We start from the raw sequence: 16,936 nt of genomic DNA, 5'->3' as shown, positions 1-16,936 counted from the left end.
CTGTTTATATTAAATTGTTCAGGGCTGTTAAAACAAAAAAGAAATTGTGAAGAGCTCCAAAAGGATGTCTCCCAACTTGGTGAATGAGCCATAAAATGGCAAATGTAACTCAGTGTAAACAAGTCATTCATGTCAGGGCACAAGAGACAGGGTCTTCTCTCCAGTGAAACGTTTTATTGAGATGATTTTGGTGCTGCTCGTTGCTTTTGCTTTTAGATCATTACTATTTTTATGCCTTGTAATTTTAATTGCTTTCTTCATTGCCACAGGCTTCATTAAGGAGCAGAGAGAAATGACCAAAAGCAAGGGCAGGGAACCTCCGGCCAATCTTCCATGGGTCACATGACAATGATGGGCATGGTGAGCAAAGCAAGGAATATTAATTTTACCGGTGAGCTATTTCCTGGCACTCACATGCCCCCTCTCCATATTGCATTGAAGCAAGCAAGAGGGCACATTCCAGACACACAGAATATACTATGATTCCAACTAAATGTTAGGAAGAATTCTGACATTAAGATCTGTGAAATGGACCGCCTTGGAAGGCTTTTAAACAGAGGTTGGGTGGCTGTCAGGGATTCTTTAGCTGTGACTCCTGTATTGCTGGGGGGTTGACTAGATGACTCTTAGATGTCCCTTCCATGTACAGTTCCATGGAAAACAATTAAGGAGGGTATGAAATAGGGCTGGTGAGGGATGTGACCAAGGGCCAGGCAGAGAGACCCAAAGGTCTGCACTTGGTCCCTGATCTAATCATTCACATTTTTAAAAGTTGCAAAGGCCAGTAGTTGTCTGTATGTTATGGAAAACAAGCAAGCCATTTGGCAGTAGCACATATTGTTTGCCATAAATATACCATGTTGACTGTTCCCACCGGTCACTGCACACCGCAGCTACACAGCAAGAACGCGGTTTGCACTATGACCCGTTAATGACTTACAGAACAGCTCTTGAGCTGGCCTGGCCCCAGAGGAACTCGGAACGAGAGAATCAGGAGTAACACGGGCCGCACAGGAATGCTAATGCAAATTGAGAGAGGGGCTGACACCATTCTAACAAGGTCAAACTTCAGAGCATCCAAAGGTGTAGACAGGCAGCAGTGGAGTGGTGGGTGGGGGGCAGAGACAATGCAGGAGTCAAATCAGATATACTGTATTTTTCTGTGTATAAGACAATGTTTTTTTGCTTTAAAAAGATAGTAAAAAATTGGGGGTCATCTTATACACAGATGGTGAATACATATGGGTTCATGTGTGGGTGGCTGGGCTCAGGCTCTTGAAATATGGCAACCCTATTTTAAAATATTGATTTAATTTTGAGTTCAAAAAAACAGGGTGTCTTATACATGGGGGCATCTTATACACTGGAAAAAGCGGTAATTTTCAGAGCCACAATTGTACATATTGTAATACCTGTGGCTATTAAGTTAGCACATTGTCATCCTTTCCCTCCTTTTAAAAGTATTTCCCTCCCTTGCGGACAGTATCATCTGCAAAACAATGGTGCTGCTGCCTGTTGGTTCCCTTGGCTGGGTTGACAATCTGTACTGCCTTTCTCAGAGTTTTGTGTGTGCCAACAGGGGATCTGGGCCAAGGCCACCTCTGTTTCTGCCAAAGCCACAGGGCGCAGTTAGCCTTCTGCCCTGGCTGTAATTTGTTCTCCCTCCACAGTTTGGGCTCCTCTTGCCGCAAAGGCAGGCATTCAGCAGACAGCGTAATTGCAGAGTTAGAACTGCTCATTTTTCTGCTGGCATGCTATAGTTAGAGAGATGCTGGGAGGCAGCCTGGCTGGCTGCAGAGAGCATGATCAAAGTATTGAAAAGAGGAGAAAAGAGAGGATGTAGCCTTTACCCACTCGTCTCCTTTCTTTTTTGGAGTAGGAAAAAGGAACTGGTTAGTAAGTAACTTAGATGCCTGCTGCGCTTCTGAGGATGGAAGATCAATGAAGCAACAGACCCACAAAGGCAAAGGAGTGGGCTTGCCTCGCAATGGCAAACAATGAAAAAGCATCTCTTCTGATAATCCTACTTCAACCTTTCCTCCTCTTGGTGTACTATGTTGACTCCCAAGGAGCCGACACTTAGGAAAATCTTGCTTTGCCTTTTCTTTTATAGGTATGAGGAATTTTGTTTTTTCTTATGCAAAACCAACTGTAGGAAGACTGTAGGGTGCGATTCCGAGTATCCATCTTCAAACAATTTCTGGAAGCAGGAAAGAAACTTTCCCATTTCAAGAAGTGTTTGTGATCAGCATTTTACCTTGATTCCAAAACAGACATTTTTGTTGATGAACATCAGTTTGTTACACCAGCTTTGATGTTAGCCACCACATGCATTTTTTCTTACAAAGGCATTCTTTAGAATGGCTTCTGAGCTTTAGGAGAAAGTTCCAACTTTTGTTTTCAAACCAGCTCAGCTGCAGCACACCAGTTGTGACTGTGGTAGTTAAAACACCACCAACCAATCATCTTCTAGATGCTTTTGCCTTGCAAGGTGATACAAGTGGAATTTAGGGAGAGTGGTAACAACCCAGATCAGATCTGGGATTAATAACGTTAAGTGCCAGGTTAAAATAAAAGTATGCTCCACAATTAGTCTTTTGAGTCTTAGGCACAGTTTTTGCCACTGCCGGCGTCAAGTATTTTACTTGTACAACTTATTGGTAAAATTGTACGATGCTTTGAAAGTAGTACTAGAAAAGTACCCCATTTAAGTAAAATAAAATTGAAACATGCTCTTGTGAAATGCCCACCTTTACCTTCTTTATCCCCTCCTCTCCCTAACACACTAATATCACAATACCACCATAGCCTGGAACCAGATCAGCACTTCAGACTGAATGCAGTGGAGACAGTGCCCTGCTAGTTATCCAGCTATGGAACAGCCTGGTCAGACACAGCTTCCCATCCTCAGTTATACAGTTGGAAAGAGTAGACAGGTGAGTGAAGGGATTTATGGTGCAGTATAGGGATGAGGAACTGCTGACCCAAGGAGCACAATAGACCCATGGAGCCTTTTCATCTAGTCCATGGCTTCCTTTTGATCCCAACTCCTCCTGAGCCTTGTTACAGTTTCCTCTTCTGCCACAGCAGTTGTGCATGCCTCACTTAGTCACCAGAAGTGTTTATTCTTGCATCTCTGGGACTCCTTCCAACCCACCCACCACTGCAAAAAAAGGGCCAGAAAACGAGAGGAATGGATCTGGTGCAAGAACAAAAGCAGTGGAACGGCTCCTCAGAAACTGCTGCCTCTCCAGACTGCTCTCCTTCCTCTGCTTTTTTTTTTTTTTAGTAGGCTGCTAAGGAAATGCAACCACATGCATGTACGGCTCCACCAGCTTTCAACTATGAGTATTCCAACGTGAACACCAGAAGTCCATCACGGCCCTAAGATATTCGTATTGCACTCTCTTTTGTGTGTCATTTTTCATGTATTTTCAAAAGGGTATTTCTGAACTGTGTCTTGATTTAGGTCAGTGAGATTATTTTCAAAAAAAAGTCACAGGGGCATGGAAAATATATTTATTATACCACATTTAAAAATTAAGGACCCTGACCTACATGCAATATTAAGTTTCCTTCCCCTCCCAAAGCAAGAAATTAAATTTGTTGTGGTCCACTAGATCGCTTGAAAGCTGTTCATGTTATTTAAAACATTAATAAATGGGCTAACCCAGCTCGGTGCAAAAAATTAATTAACGATGTAGACTAGCGTATCCCCAATATCTGTTGTTCGTCCATTCTCAGTGAGACGAACCCGCTTTTCAGCAAGGTCTATGTGAAAGACAGCTTGATCTAAAATGGGAGATTTCTCAGCATCTTCTTTACCGAGCACAGGAACACGACGTGGGCCCAGGAGAGGGTCATCAAAACGCATTAGTTTCACTTTGGAAAGATCTGGAGGGCGGGCGGGGAGAGAAAGAATACGCTTGTAAGACATGTGCATTTTTATACAATAATACAAACCACAAGGCAGTTCAGGCAAGGTACCCAGCAAGGAGAGAGCATTAGCCTGGGCTGCTGAAACTCTGACTGCCTCAATTACTTAAATAGCGCCTTGAAATATGTTTACAAGCTGTTGTGCAGGCCATTTGCCTCAAAGGCTACAGAAGCCCTTAATAACCAAGGCTTAATTAAAAGGTAGTGTGGGTTCAAGAATAGCCAACATGAATGTACTGACACAGAGGTGTGCCTCAGCATAAAAAGTGAGCAAACACTTCCAACTACAGAGGGATACATAAAGACCTCCAATTTCCCTCCTGCAACAGCAGGACAGAAACACTGAGGGGTGCTTTAATATGAGGTTGAATAAATTTACTATGTAAAGTTTTGTGTTTTAACTCGGTACAAAGCAAAATGACTTACAGAAACTTTTCAGTAGCTTTCCTTCATGCAAATTATTATGCCAGAGAAACATTAGCCACTTCCTTAGCACTGTGCCCTCTATCTATTAATACTGCAGTTTTAAATTAGCTGTTCAGAGACCTGCGGCTGTTCACTCGGACAAGCAAGAGAAAGAATAGTTCTAGAGGGGGGAAAACAAAGGTGTCCTCCCAGTTCAACCCTGAGCAAATGAACTATGTAATTTCCTCTTCTTTACTGCAATCAGGCCTAATGCCAGTGGTTGACCAGGTTGCGTTCTGGCCACTGGCACCAGGGCTCACCAGCCCAACCTGCTGCCCACTCACTCACCCCTGGATCTGGGTGGCAGGCTATGGGCACCATTCACAAACCAACCTTGGCTTCCAGGCAGGGGTGCAGGGGCAGGGAGCCCATTGGACTGTGTTGAGGGCCTTTTGAAGCCTGGCAACAGCTCTAACTGCAATTTTAAGTTATTTTTAATTTTTAAAATAACAGTTTCCAGTTATACGCCATTATTTTTCAGGCATTACCAACAGCCAAGGAAGCATGGAAATAAAATTAAAAACCCTTGGTAAAAGGGTGTGTTATGAGGACATTAAGAAAATCTAGAGGAATTAACTCAAAAATGTATGGAGATGTTTCCCCAGAGAATCAAGTAGTTTACAGTAAACTACTCTCCATCTCATATCTTACTTTCTCCCCAACATCCCTTCTTTATCTCTCATTCCTCTTTTATGTCAGAAATATTCAACATAAAAGAGAGGGAGGAACATCGCCTGCACAGAATTGTGAGAGGAAAGATGGTTAAAACTTGAAAATGTTTTAATACAAGCAGTAATGTTGTCTCAGTTTTGTTATTAAATGCAATTGCTTAAAAAAAAGAAGTTCTTTAAATAAGTTCAAACGATTTCTCAGTAAGAACTGCGAAGCAGAACTTTCCTAATGAGCCAGCTATTTTAGTCTGCCTATGTTGCTGCTCTTTCACCACTAGCTTTTATCAGATAATCTTTTCAAGTGCCTGCCTAACAGTGACATCTTCTGGAAACAACGATTTGGAAGAATTACTGATTTACTCTCAATTGCTTTTCATTCACTTCAAACAATCAGGTTGTGCATCTCTAGTAATTGCCTGCCCGAGCCTGAAAAGTGCAGTACTCCATTTTTGCTTTGCAAGACAAGTTATAGACTTCTTCCTCTCAGCTCTTTTCTGAAAACACAACTTCACACTGTAATATAAAAACTGTCTCTCTTCCTAGGATCAAAACACACAAGCCGGCAAAGTGATGAGGAAATAAATTATACGACGTGAAAAGTTTGGACCAAGACATAATTCTCTCACAATTGCTGGAATCAGCAAAGCCAGCAAGGAAACAGGAAATTGTCTCTGCTTTTTAAAGAAATTCTGTCAGTTCTGCTCAGCAGAGCAACCTGAAGTTCAGGCTTAATGCCTTGCTTCCTTTAAACAGTTTAATTAGAAGGGCGGAATGCCTGCAAAATAAGGCCATTAGCAACTGGATAACAGGAAGGAACTCATCGTGTTCTAATTTGAGGACACACTTAAGAATGTAAACAGAAGTCACTTCAAAATACACCTTCTGAAAGAGCTGCTCACTTCTGGGGTTGTATCTAAAGTGCACCTGAGTAACGCATTCCATCAGTACAAGGATTTCCACTTTGGCAGCAGGCTTCTCCCCGAATCTGTTCTAGGTGCTTCTCCAACACTCTGGAGCAGATTTGGGGAAGGTGCAGGGTGCATGCAGGAAAGGAGGAGGAAAGCCCTGCTGTACACTGACACCTTAACTGGATAACGCTCCTGGTTAGCAACTAAGCTGCTAGAAGACCATTTAGACAAGAGGTACAGGAGATGAGGAGAAATACACAAACGCTGCTCATCCACACAGTTTTTTACCACCTCTGATCACTCAGGAGGGCAAGGTTGGCCCTGGAGACCACAGTTGCAGACCCCTGTTAACATTTACTCTCCCCCACCCCCAACTCCCATTGCAAACAAAAATAATCCTTGAGTCACCAAACTCTTTCTCTCAGGAGGTTTGTCAAAGCCTGAGCATCTTTCAGAAACAACGCAAAACAATGTTGTTTGGGTCAATGACATTTGATGGCGCAGACTGAAGCCAGCATGCGGGTTTTCTGTGAGCATATTTGTTAGATATGACAATTAAGATTTTCAATCTGAATTTAAAAACAAAGTCACCAAATTTAAGGTTTAGAATTAAAGAAGGTTATAGTGAAAATTGAAAATGGTACCAAAGGAACATCCAGAGTAAATAATCTATAGAACTTTGGGACACAGAATTGGTAACATTTTATATTTTTAAACACAAACTATTTTTACAAATTTGTTTTCGACATTCACTGACAAATAAATAATTTGTTAAACCTAACTTCTATATTACAAGAAAGAAGGAGATATTTTTTCACAGCAGCTATGGATGTCAAATCTGGCTCTTGAGTGAGAATGTGCATTTGCTTTAATGCCTTTATGCTACAAGTCATTACTGCTGGTGAACCCTAAGTGCTTTCAGGGAGATGGAGCTAATACTTACCACCTCTAACACTGTATAGTTTGAAATTTAAGACTTGAAAATAATGTGGTTCATGCATTAAGAAAGTGTGAGTTGAGTGGGAGTGGGTGGCTCAAGGGACTTGAAATGGATTAATGCATCTTTCACATTTAAGTTGCAGGATCAGGTCTGCAATAAGCGAACATTAGCTGGTGGAGAGGGGGCTGACTTCAGATCTGGAGGGAGGGAGGGAGAAGTAGGCTCAGAAATCCCCAGGTGAGCACAACTGTCCTGTGAAGTTCTGGCTCAGGCTCATAATGGCCTTGGCTGTGGCTCCAACCCTATCCCAGAAATTCTAAGTTCCTGCTGCAGCAGCATTCCAGACCACAATAGGGGCTCTGGTACTAGATGCATATACCTGCTCCCCAACATGAAGCTCTTCCTGCTGCAACAGACACTGTGAGGTTAGTTTCAGGAAAAGGGATAAAGATGTTCATGGTGGGCTATGCTAAGGCTGTGCTGCCAGTGAGGTTACTTAAGAGCATGAAGGGGCCAGAGTCTTGGCATGAGCTCAAAAATAATACAATTTAGTCTCTACTTAGTTAGAAAATCATTGCTGAGTCCATCCTGAGTCAGCATCTACAGTAACTGATCATTGCTATCAACAGGCATCTCTACAAGAAATGAATATTGGGCTCTGCTCCAGGTTCTGTACAACTCCAAGAGGAAGGAATTACTCAAGGCAAGCTGATCCCACAGGGATCTTCTGACCACAGGGGGACGCAGCTAACAATCTGGTCATTGTTCAAACCATTACTGATACCATAATAAAGGTAAAGGTAAAAGGTAAAGGGACCCCTGACCACCAGGTCCAGTCGTGTCCGACTCTGGGGTTGCGGTGCTCATCTCGCTCTATAGGCTGAGGGAGCCAGCGTTTGTCCGCAGACAGCTTCCGGGTCATGTGGCCAGCATGACTAAGCCGCTTCTGGTGAACCAGAGCAGCGCACGGAAACGCCGTTTACCTTCCCGCTGGAACGGTCCCTACTTGCACTTTGATGTGCTTTCAAACTGCTACGTGGGCAGGAGCTGGGACCGAGCAACGGGAGCTCACCCCGTGGCAGGGATTTGAACCGCCGACCTTCTGATCAGCAAGCCCTAGACTCTGTGGTTTAACCCACAGCGCCACCTGGGTCCCTACCCAGGTAATAAAGGTAGTTTCTATAAAATCAAGTAGAGTGTATACACTGTTGGTGCTCCTTTCCAACAAGCAAACCTCCTGTAAGTATCATTGTAGCAAAGGCCTCTTTTGGTAGCATCTGACAAATCTTCGAATGACAAGATTGTAAAGTGTGTTGCACACAAACAGTGCTACAGAAAACCAATACAAATAGTAACAAGCAAACGGGCCTGGTTTTATAGTTAGAACCACGTGAGACATCAAGTGAGTAAGAAAACACATTTCTGACAATCAGCATTTACTGGACAAGCTGCTTTGTAGGAATTTTAACATCTAGCTGGCTGAATTATTTGACCTAAGTTTTACCTTTGATTCCTCTGTCCATCTTCATCAAGCGCCTGATTATTGCATCTCGGCCATCTCCTTGCCTGACCTCTATTTTTGTAGAAAAGTGGCCATTTGCTGGTTGAGGATTCACCAGAAAAACAGACACACCAGGCTATAAGAAAAATAAGAGGTAGAAGGTGGCAAAATGTCAAACATCCAACCTTATGGTAGAGACTCTGAACTTGTTACCATAGATCTTGGATCACAACTTGCCAATAGTCCACCTGTACAAAATGATATATAGAAGTCTGAACATTTCAGCTGCAGTTGATACTCTTATGTATACAGATGTCTCCCCACTTACACAGGGGTTACGTTCCAGGGTACCACACATTTATGTGAAATTGCATATGGTGGAGGAAACCATCTAAAAAGCCTGTAAACACCCTCTAAACCTCATAGAATTGCAGCTGCAAAGGCTCCGGGGATTACTAGCCATTTCCCCACTCTTGTCATGCCGTTTTTGTCCTCCTGTGCCTTTGTGAAGTTTAAGTCTTTTTAAAAATTATATCCGGAAGTCACACATATACATGGTCGCACAAGAGTAGGGGGAGACCTGTATTCATTTGTGTGTGTTCTCCTCCACACATTTTATCCTCATGATCACCTTGTGAAGTCACTAAGCAATAGTGACTGGCCAAAAATCACCTCCATGACCTTGGGGAGTTGAACTTGGGGCCCTGTCCAATTACTGAAGGGCTACACTTCAGTGGCAGAGCATCTGCTTTGAATGCAGAAGGCCCTGGATTCAATCCTTTGTACATTTCCACCAGGGAAAAGTAAAACATTTCTACACACACTCCCCTCTCCAGCCCTCAGCCCAAGGGCACATTCCAGCCAGCCAAAGGCACCCAGGGAGACTGCTGCCTGTGGGAGTGTGGCCTGGGAAGAGTCTCAAGGACCAAACTGAAAGGCCTGGCAGGCTGCACTGACTCACTGCACGTCAAAATAGCAGGCTTTTCATGCGTCAAGCTATACAGAAAACAGTCCCCCGTCTAGCATCAAGAAATGGAATCCAAGGACTGGAGCTTAGTCTCAGTGGTTCCTAATGAGTTCTATGGGTAGAATTAACAGGGTGCAACCTTAGATACCACTGAGAAGTGGAGAAAAGACTGGTGCTCTTACCAGACATTACTGGCAGGTCTAGCCCCCATCCCGCAGTGATGCATCTTAGACATTTCTCTCAGATAAATGGACAGCTTCCGGTGCCTCATGCAGGGCACAATAAAGTACAGTGGTACCTCGAGTTACAAATGCCTCAGGTTACAAACTCTGCTAACCTGGAAGAGTTACCTCGAGTTGAGAACTTTGCCCCAGGATGAAAACGGAAATTGTGTGCCGGTGGCGCAACAGCAGCAAGAGGCCATTAGCGAAAGCACGGCTCTAGTTAAGAACAGTTTCAGGTTAAGAACGGACCTCTGGAACGAATTAAGTTCATAACTAGAGGTACCACTGTAGTTAAGTGGGGAACAAAGTCTCAGAAATCAGTGAAGGGAAGTAGACTTGGAAACTTACTTCTACTCTGAATGTGCAGAATGGTTTTCCAGGACAACAATCTTCTTTGATTTTCTCATCTCCCTCAGAAGAAAACTTCAATTCTATATGTTCCAGCTGCGGAGGAAGAAGAGAGAAAGCTCAAAACATTGGTGGTGCAGAGGGTAATAATACAGCAATGACAGAAGTATGCCAACATTTAATTCTCTTGAAGCACATTCATGTCTTTCTTTGCAGCAATGTAGATTCTAAAGAAAGATACTGCTGACAGCAAGTTATGCCCAAGACTAGCCCAAATAAGGCACTTCCTATTACATAAATTTATCTGCAAGCAACTGACAGCAGCTCTGACTTACAACTAGATGCTGTTAGATATACCCTAAAAGGTTGGCTACAAATCCATTCAATAATGATGATAGTGTTTAGAGGATATACAGTGGTGCCTCGCAAGACGAAATTAATTCGTTCTGCGAGTTGTTTCGTATTGCGAAAAATTCGTCTTGCGAAGCATGACCATAGAAAAATTCGTCTTGCGAGTCACCCTTTCGTTAGCGAATGCCTTTCGTCTAGCGAGTTTTTCGTTGTGCGAGGCATTCGTCTTGCGAGGTACCACTGTATCCTGAATAAATTATCCACTAAAATGGTCAAGAATTTCCAAACTATCTTCTTACCTTGGGAGAAAATCAAGCTAACTGGGGACGATAACGTTATTCACGTAAAAAGCAGTAAGATGATAAAAGGCGGGGAGGGAGCTGGCTACATTTGATAAATGCTCTCCTTTCTACTGAAGGTCAATGATACTGAATATAGAATTCCAATTTAGGGTGCTCTTGATCACTAAAATCTGGAGAGCCTCCTGGCACCTTAAAGACCAAAAGAAATATAATGACATAAGTCTTTACAGGTTTATGCCATAATATAATTTTTATCTTTGAAGTGCCACAAAACTTTAGGTTCTTTTTTTATTGAATTTTCCAACATTCAAACTATCAGCAGGATTGGACTCAGATGCAAAAAGTGATTACCAACATATCTTTCTATTAGGGACTTCCCACCCCACACACTACTTGTGAGCTAATCCACTGATAAATAACTTCTGCAAGCTTAACAATTAAATGTGCATGGGCAACCTTAAACCAAAAAAGGCATATATGTAGACATTCAGTGTGTCTTCAAGCTCTTTTGAGTTGAGCCATTAGTTCCTTGACAAATGCTCACCTCCAAGGAATTTGTCAGGTAGAATATATTCTCCATGAGTACGGCCTGTTCATCAAACTCCAGCTCCAGATCAAGAACACGTGGCCCTTTCTTCTCCAGATTCTCCTGTGATGCCAAAAATATGGAAAGCATATATTTTAAATTGGGTCATCTCTGTGAAACCTGAATAGTGCAGCCGAGCAAGCCTAAGACCAGGAGCCCAAGGCAGTTACTTCCAAATTTAACTGGTAACAATGAAGTGGGTTTTTCAGTCCTAGGCTCTTTGTTCCAGCTTCCATGAACAGGAGAGTGAGGTATCCCCCCCCCCCCGAAACCCTCCTCCCTTTGTATACCCCAGCACTCCTTGCCCACAAAACATGCTCAAGAGGGCTGGGGGTACCCTTTGGGAAGATGGCATTTGCTAAAATTGCCTCCCCTTTCTATTCACAGAAACCTCCCCTGGAATGAAGAGCCTTCTGTGAGTGAAGGAACGTAATTGGACACAACCCAATGCAACCACCAATTTCATTACCCATTTTGGTTGAAATTTTCAAGGGATGAAATTTTACTACTATTAAATTTATATACTGCCTTTCATCCATAGATCTCAGGGCAGTTCACAACAGAAAAATACAAAATAAAAACAAGATTTTAAAAGGATAAAATACATAATAAAAACAAAAAACAGAAACAAACCAATAACCCCCTCCCGTAAGTTGCAGGAAAACTGACCTTGATCATAGCAACAAAAGGCATAACCCTTTTCATGTATTTCTTCAGTTCTGTCAAGGAGTTGAGTTCAGTGGCAATTATTTTATTGTCTGGTAGATGTCCTCCATTGGTCTACAACAAAAACACATACAAGATCCTTTTTTAAAAAAAATAAAAAAATCCAATTAAACCACTGCATGGCAGTTCTCGTTTATGTAGCAAGCACATATAGCCTTCATTTAAGTTTACTCCAGATGCATAAAACTTTCCCTCCTTGAAGATCTTAATACTATGATATATTCCCGGGGGGGGGGGTGTTCCTCTCCAACATCCTTCTAAATTCCCCTTTAAAAACTGCTTTTTAGAAAGTTATTCTAATCAATAGAGAAAACAACACAGTCTCAAATCTTTATTTGGCAAGTCTTTCTTTGTATGTGTGGCTTCACCCTAAACATAATGCCCAGCCCAAAACATTTAGAAAAATCTATGAGCTCAGTCCTTCACAAGCTGCAATCAACCAAGCTGCCCACAGCAGTGCCGTCGTGTCGTGGCCCACAAAGAGCACGGTAAGCCTCTTGTTTGTACTGGCTTCTAGAACTATAAAAACAGGATCAAGAGAGAGGCAGGTTTATTGAGCAACCTGATAGCCCCTAATACATGGGCTTCTTTTGGCTTGGAGGGTCCTAAGGTATGCTAGGATCCATGCTTGGACATATCTCTGCTTCCACTGCAGGAGAAAGGAATTTTAGGCATCTGTTCCTCTCACTTTCTCTGCCACCACTTTCACACCACTGCAATCACCTGCCCTCCCTTTTTCGTCTGCCACATGCAAAGAACTACAGGGTGGTGTCGTGGTTAGAGCACTGGACTAGGACCAGGGAAACCCTTGGGCAAACTTCCATGCAGCCACAAAGTTGCTAGGTGGCCTCAGATCATTTTCTCTGACCCTAACCTATCTCACAGGGTTAATAAAATAATAAAGGAGGGTGGTGTGGAGAGAGAAACCTTGCATGCTGTCAGCACTTGTGTCCCAACCTCTCCTTGTACTTTTTTAAGTTCACACTTCAATTCAACTTAATTGATAGGAGCCCAAAAGTAAATGGAAAAGTACAATTCATTCTGCCTTGTTAGTAAGATCCATATTCTTTCTGTTCAATATGGATTGATGGCAATGGACACCAAGTTACAAAGACATGCTTGTTCCTAATTAGAAGGAAATTAATTTAACCACATTACTGCAGTTTGAAAAGACACAGCGAATCCACAAATCAACTCTGATACTTAGCTGTTCTGCTTGAGTGCTGCTGTTGTTCTTGTGCCACAAGAGTTAAAGGATCAGTTCCAGAAGCTTAAGAATTCAGGGACTGCAGCTTTTCAAGCCGGATTTCTTAGTGTTATGCGAGTTATAAGGCAGAAGAATTTTGTTGTGCTCTAGTATATTTCTTACAAAGCCAGAGAATTATCATACTCACCAAAGACTAGTGGAGCTCAAAGCTCCTTGCCTAATAAGGAAGTTGCACTCGTCTGAACACAACCAATATTGCTGCAGCAGAACAGGCACTTAAATAAGCAGCTAACTAAGCTTTGCATTTGGCAAAAGATTAAGGATAACAAAGCTGAGCCCATTTTCAAATGAACTCCATTTCCAAAACATCACTAGAAATGAGGTCATACAGCAAACATAATCATGCACCCAAAAAGGACATTACAACCAAACTGCAATAGCAATACCTGCAAAATCTTATTAAAACACTGGAAACACTTATTTCCCCCTTAGATTCAATAACTTGATGCCAAGTTAGTTTTATTTTCATGAGAGACAGACAGAAGAAAGTGATAAGAGAAGCAAATAATAAAGTAAAATGGGGAGATAGCTTTCTTACTGGCTTTAACGAATTACTGTTACTGCGTACTGTTTCTTATATTACTCTGCTGGGTTTACTACAGTTCTTATTCGAATGTAAGCCATCTTGCAGACCAGGCATAGGCAAACATGGCCCTCCAGATGTTTTGGGACTACAACTCCCATCATCCCTAGCTAACAGGACCAGTGGTCAGGGATGATGGGAGTTGTAGTCCCAAAACATCTGGAGGGCCGAGTTTGCCAATGCCTGTTGAAGACCATCTGATGGAATGGCAGGATAGAAAACCATTCAATAAGCCAACAAGCAAGCAAGCAAAGGGAGGGCATTTAGGCAGGATGCTCACCTGATAATGCTTGCGCAGAACAGACAACGTAGTGTGCTGCCACGGGGGGTAGTTCTTGGCCACGTAAATGGTACAGTGGGATGGTTTCTGGGGTGCTTCTTTGTTGCCTTTCTGGAAAACAAAAGGAGGCCTTTCTCATCAGAGGGAATGATTCTTTAAAACTATCCAGTGTAGGGAAAGTGGGGGGGGGGTAGGCATTTACCTTTCCTTTAGCTGGTGCCATGTAGTTTTTGAGGCGCAGACGGAGATCGTGGGCTACTTCTGTGAGGTACTGGGAAGAACGGATCAAGATTTCATCCACAGGGCCAGGCACAGGCCAGGAAGCTTTCATGATGGAGTCAGTCTTTAAATTTGAGTTAACAGACACTGGGATTAGAAGAGAGGAACAGTTCTTACCTTCCTTGTTCCAACATAATGTTGAAGTCTAATAGGGCCATACAAAGGCTATGGATTGTGCTTGGTTTGCAGAACTGCTGATATTTAGCTGAGATATGATCAAAAAGAGGGAAAATGTGACGACTACAAAGTGGTTCACTGGAGATAAATAAACAACCATACCTTGCCCAGCAATGCCCAAATATGTTCACACACATGAGGGCAGACTGGAGCCAACAGGAGAGTCTGAGATTCGATAAACTGGAGCACCAAGTCCCTGTGCATTCCTTCGATAGCTAGTTCACGGTACTTGTCTTTTGCTGCCTGAAAGAGAGCCAGCACAAGCACCGTAAAAACAGTCTAACTGTCATGGAAAAGCATTGCATAAAAGCCAATCTCCTTGCTTTAATATGTCCTTAAAACATAAACTACTTATAATCCTATAATGGATTATTAAAAGGACCATATTTTTTATTTTTTTAAAAAAAACCTGCTGGGATTAGAACCAAATGAAATTCTGCCAGTGGGACATTATATAGCTTTACATTATTATGGCTCTTAAAAAAGACATCTATCGGCACAGACATAAAAGTCAAGGATAACTGTAACTGTATATTAGGCACTATCATTCTGAATGGCCCACATAAAAAGCTACCATTAAGTAGTAAGGAAAAAAAGAGGCAATAAATATGATAGATTATTATGCACATAGTTCAGCCAGCCGAACCACACTCCTGAAAGTCAGCTGCGTAAAGGAGTCAGAGCAATTCATTATTAAGCAAAGCAATATGCTGCTGCAGATATTTTGGAGAGTTGCTGACACCTTATGGACTGAAGTGAAAAACATCCTGCTTTTTAATGGCAGCAGGAATACATTTTCTGATCCATCCATCCTTGATTAAAATTAAGTTTGCTAAAAGAAGAGAGAGATAAAGGAAACAATTTTTTCTTTAATTATTGGCCCTCCCTCTTTACTGCCTGCCAATGACTGTAAATCTCTGGTTGTCGGAAGGGAAATAACATCTTGTGGAAGTATAATGCTTAACAAAGACTACTGGCTGCAGGAATATGAATTTAATGTACTTCTACCTACTCATTTAGCATAATGTTAAATCTGTGCTGTACAACATAGCAAAAGCAGACAGGCCACTGTGGGAGAGGTCTTAGTTTAGTGCTGAATTGTGTGCATGTTAAATCCCTGGCATCTCCCACTAAAGGATCAGAAGCAGCAGAGCCAAGTAAAACTATTATTCTAGCAGCCAGCAAGATTTCAAACCAACTGCTTTACCACCAGCTGTTATTGCATTCTTTAAATGTATTTTAAGTTGTCTTTGAGCCACAAGGCAAAATCATACTTTTAAAATCCTGCGCTACAGAAAGTGGACAGCCTACCTGAAATTCAAAAAAGCCTGTTTTCAGAGCTTCCTTAAACATCATCTTCTCATAGTTTTGATCTGTTTTCATGATGCCTGCACTCATTTCACTGGGCAGGGCATGGAGGAAGAGAAGAACAGAGAAAGTTATAGTTAGGTCGAAATAAAAGAGAAGTGCCAAAATGCATGAATCTGCGATTTAACGTGATTATACAGAACAGCCCAGGGGGCATCCACATTTTTTTCCTGAGCTACAAAGTTGGTCTTGTTCATGGTACCTGGCAAAAACTCTGTCATTGAAGGTGGTGGCAGGCCCACTTCTCAAACTGTCCCAGTTAGCAAGCATTTCCTTCACCCACTCCACCCAGTTGTACAGACGGAGGATGCCAGCATCTGCCATGGCTTCCACAAAGTTTGCATCTTCAACAGTATCACCTGCATCAGCCAATGCCAGCCGCATGCCTAGAAGGAAACCAAGTCAGTGTTAGCACATCAGCTGCCCTGTAAAAAGGACAGTACTGCCTGACTCCCATCTACACCAAGATCTGAGAAAGTTACTAAAAACGTTATAGACAGCACCACAGCAAATTTTCATTGAAATTACATTTCAGAAGGCAACTGCATCAGTTTTCCTATATGGAAAAATGGCTTGGTCACAACATGTTAGAAAGATTTTCAGTGGGGAAGAACATACTTAAAGAATAGCGCCAACAAACATTTTAAATTCTCATGCATTGGCATGTCCTTCCCAATGCAACCTGCAAAGGTTGATCAGCTGGAGCTCCTGTTTTCCATGGACAGCAGGGGTGAGGAACTGGATCTAGCCGGCGTGCCAGATCAAAAGTTCCTCCCTGCCATGCCACTTTGACAGGTGGGTAGAGCTGGGCACCAATTAATCACCTGACATCACAGTCAACTTCAAAGGAAAAATCAAGAGCACACTCTTAATTGAGCTTCCAATTCCTGCTATGGTTTGTAACCCAGCTTGAACTCAAACTCCTTCTGTAGCCACAGCTCAAAATATCACTTGTTGCATTTCTGATTCTTTCTTTCTAGCTGTGATTTGGTTCAATTGGAATTTGGTGCCTTCTTCAATAGCACTGGGTTGACACAAAAAAGGGTTAAATTAAAAA

General features: G+C 42.3%; 1 protein-coding gene across 2 annotated transcripts in view; it reads right to left on the bottom strand.

The window, feature by feature from the left end:
- Positions 1–3,503: 3,503 nt before the first annotated feature.
- Positions 3,504–16,936, bottom strand: part of LARS1 (leucyl-tRNA synthetase 1) — a 42,008-nt gene continuing 28,575 nt past the window's right edge. For both annotated transcript variants that reach the window (XM_033140005.1, XM_033140004.1), the window contains exons 23-32: positions 16,082–16,265; positions 15,823–15,913; positions 14,614–14,754; positions 14,258–14,398; positions 14,056–14,166; positions 11,869–11,979; positions 11,158–11,262; positions 9,961–10,056; positions 8,425–8,557; positions 3,504–3,894 (exon numbers count right to left, since the gene is read on the bottom strand). In XM_033140005.1, coding sequence (XP_032995896.1) covers positions 3,689–3,894; positions 8,425–8,557; positions 9,961–10,056; positions 11,158–11,262; positions 11,869–11,979; positions 14,056–14,166; positions 14,258–14,398; positions 14,614–14,754; positions 15,823–15,913; positions 16,082–16,265 — 1,319 coding nt within the window. In that variant the 3' untranslated portion in view covers positions 3,504–3,688. The remainder of the gene's footprint in view (positions 3,895–8,424; positions 8,558–9,960; positions 10,057–11,157; positions 11,263–11,868; positions 11,980–14,055; positions 14,167–14,257; positions 14,399–14,613; positions 14,755–15,822; positions 15,914–16,081; positions 16,266–16,936) is intronic.

Source organism: Lacerta agilis, chromosome 2, assembly GCF_009819535.1.
Source record: "Lacerta agilis isolate rLacAgi1 chromosome 2, rLacAgi1.pri, whole genome shotgun sequence".
Classification (NCBI taxonomy): Eukaryota; Metazoa; Chordata; class Lepidosauria; order Squamata; family Lacertidae; genus Lacerta; species Lacerta agilis.
The sequence above is the reverse complement of the archived record's forward strand: the minus strand, read 5'-3'. Positions and strand labels throughout refer to the sequence as shown.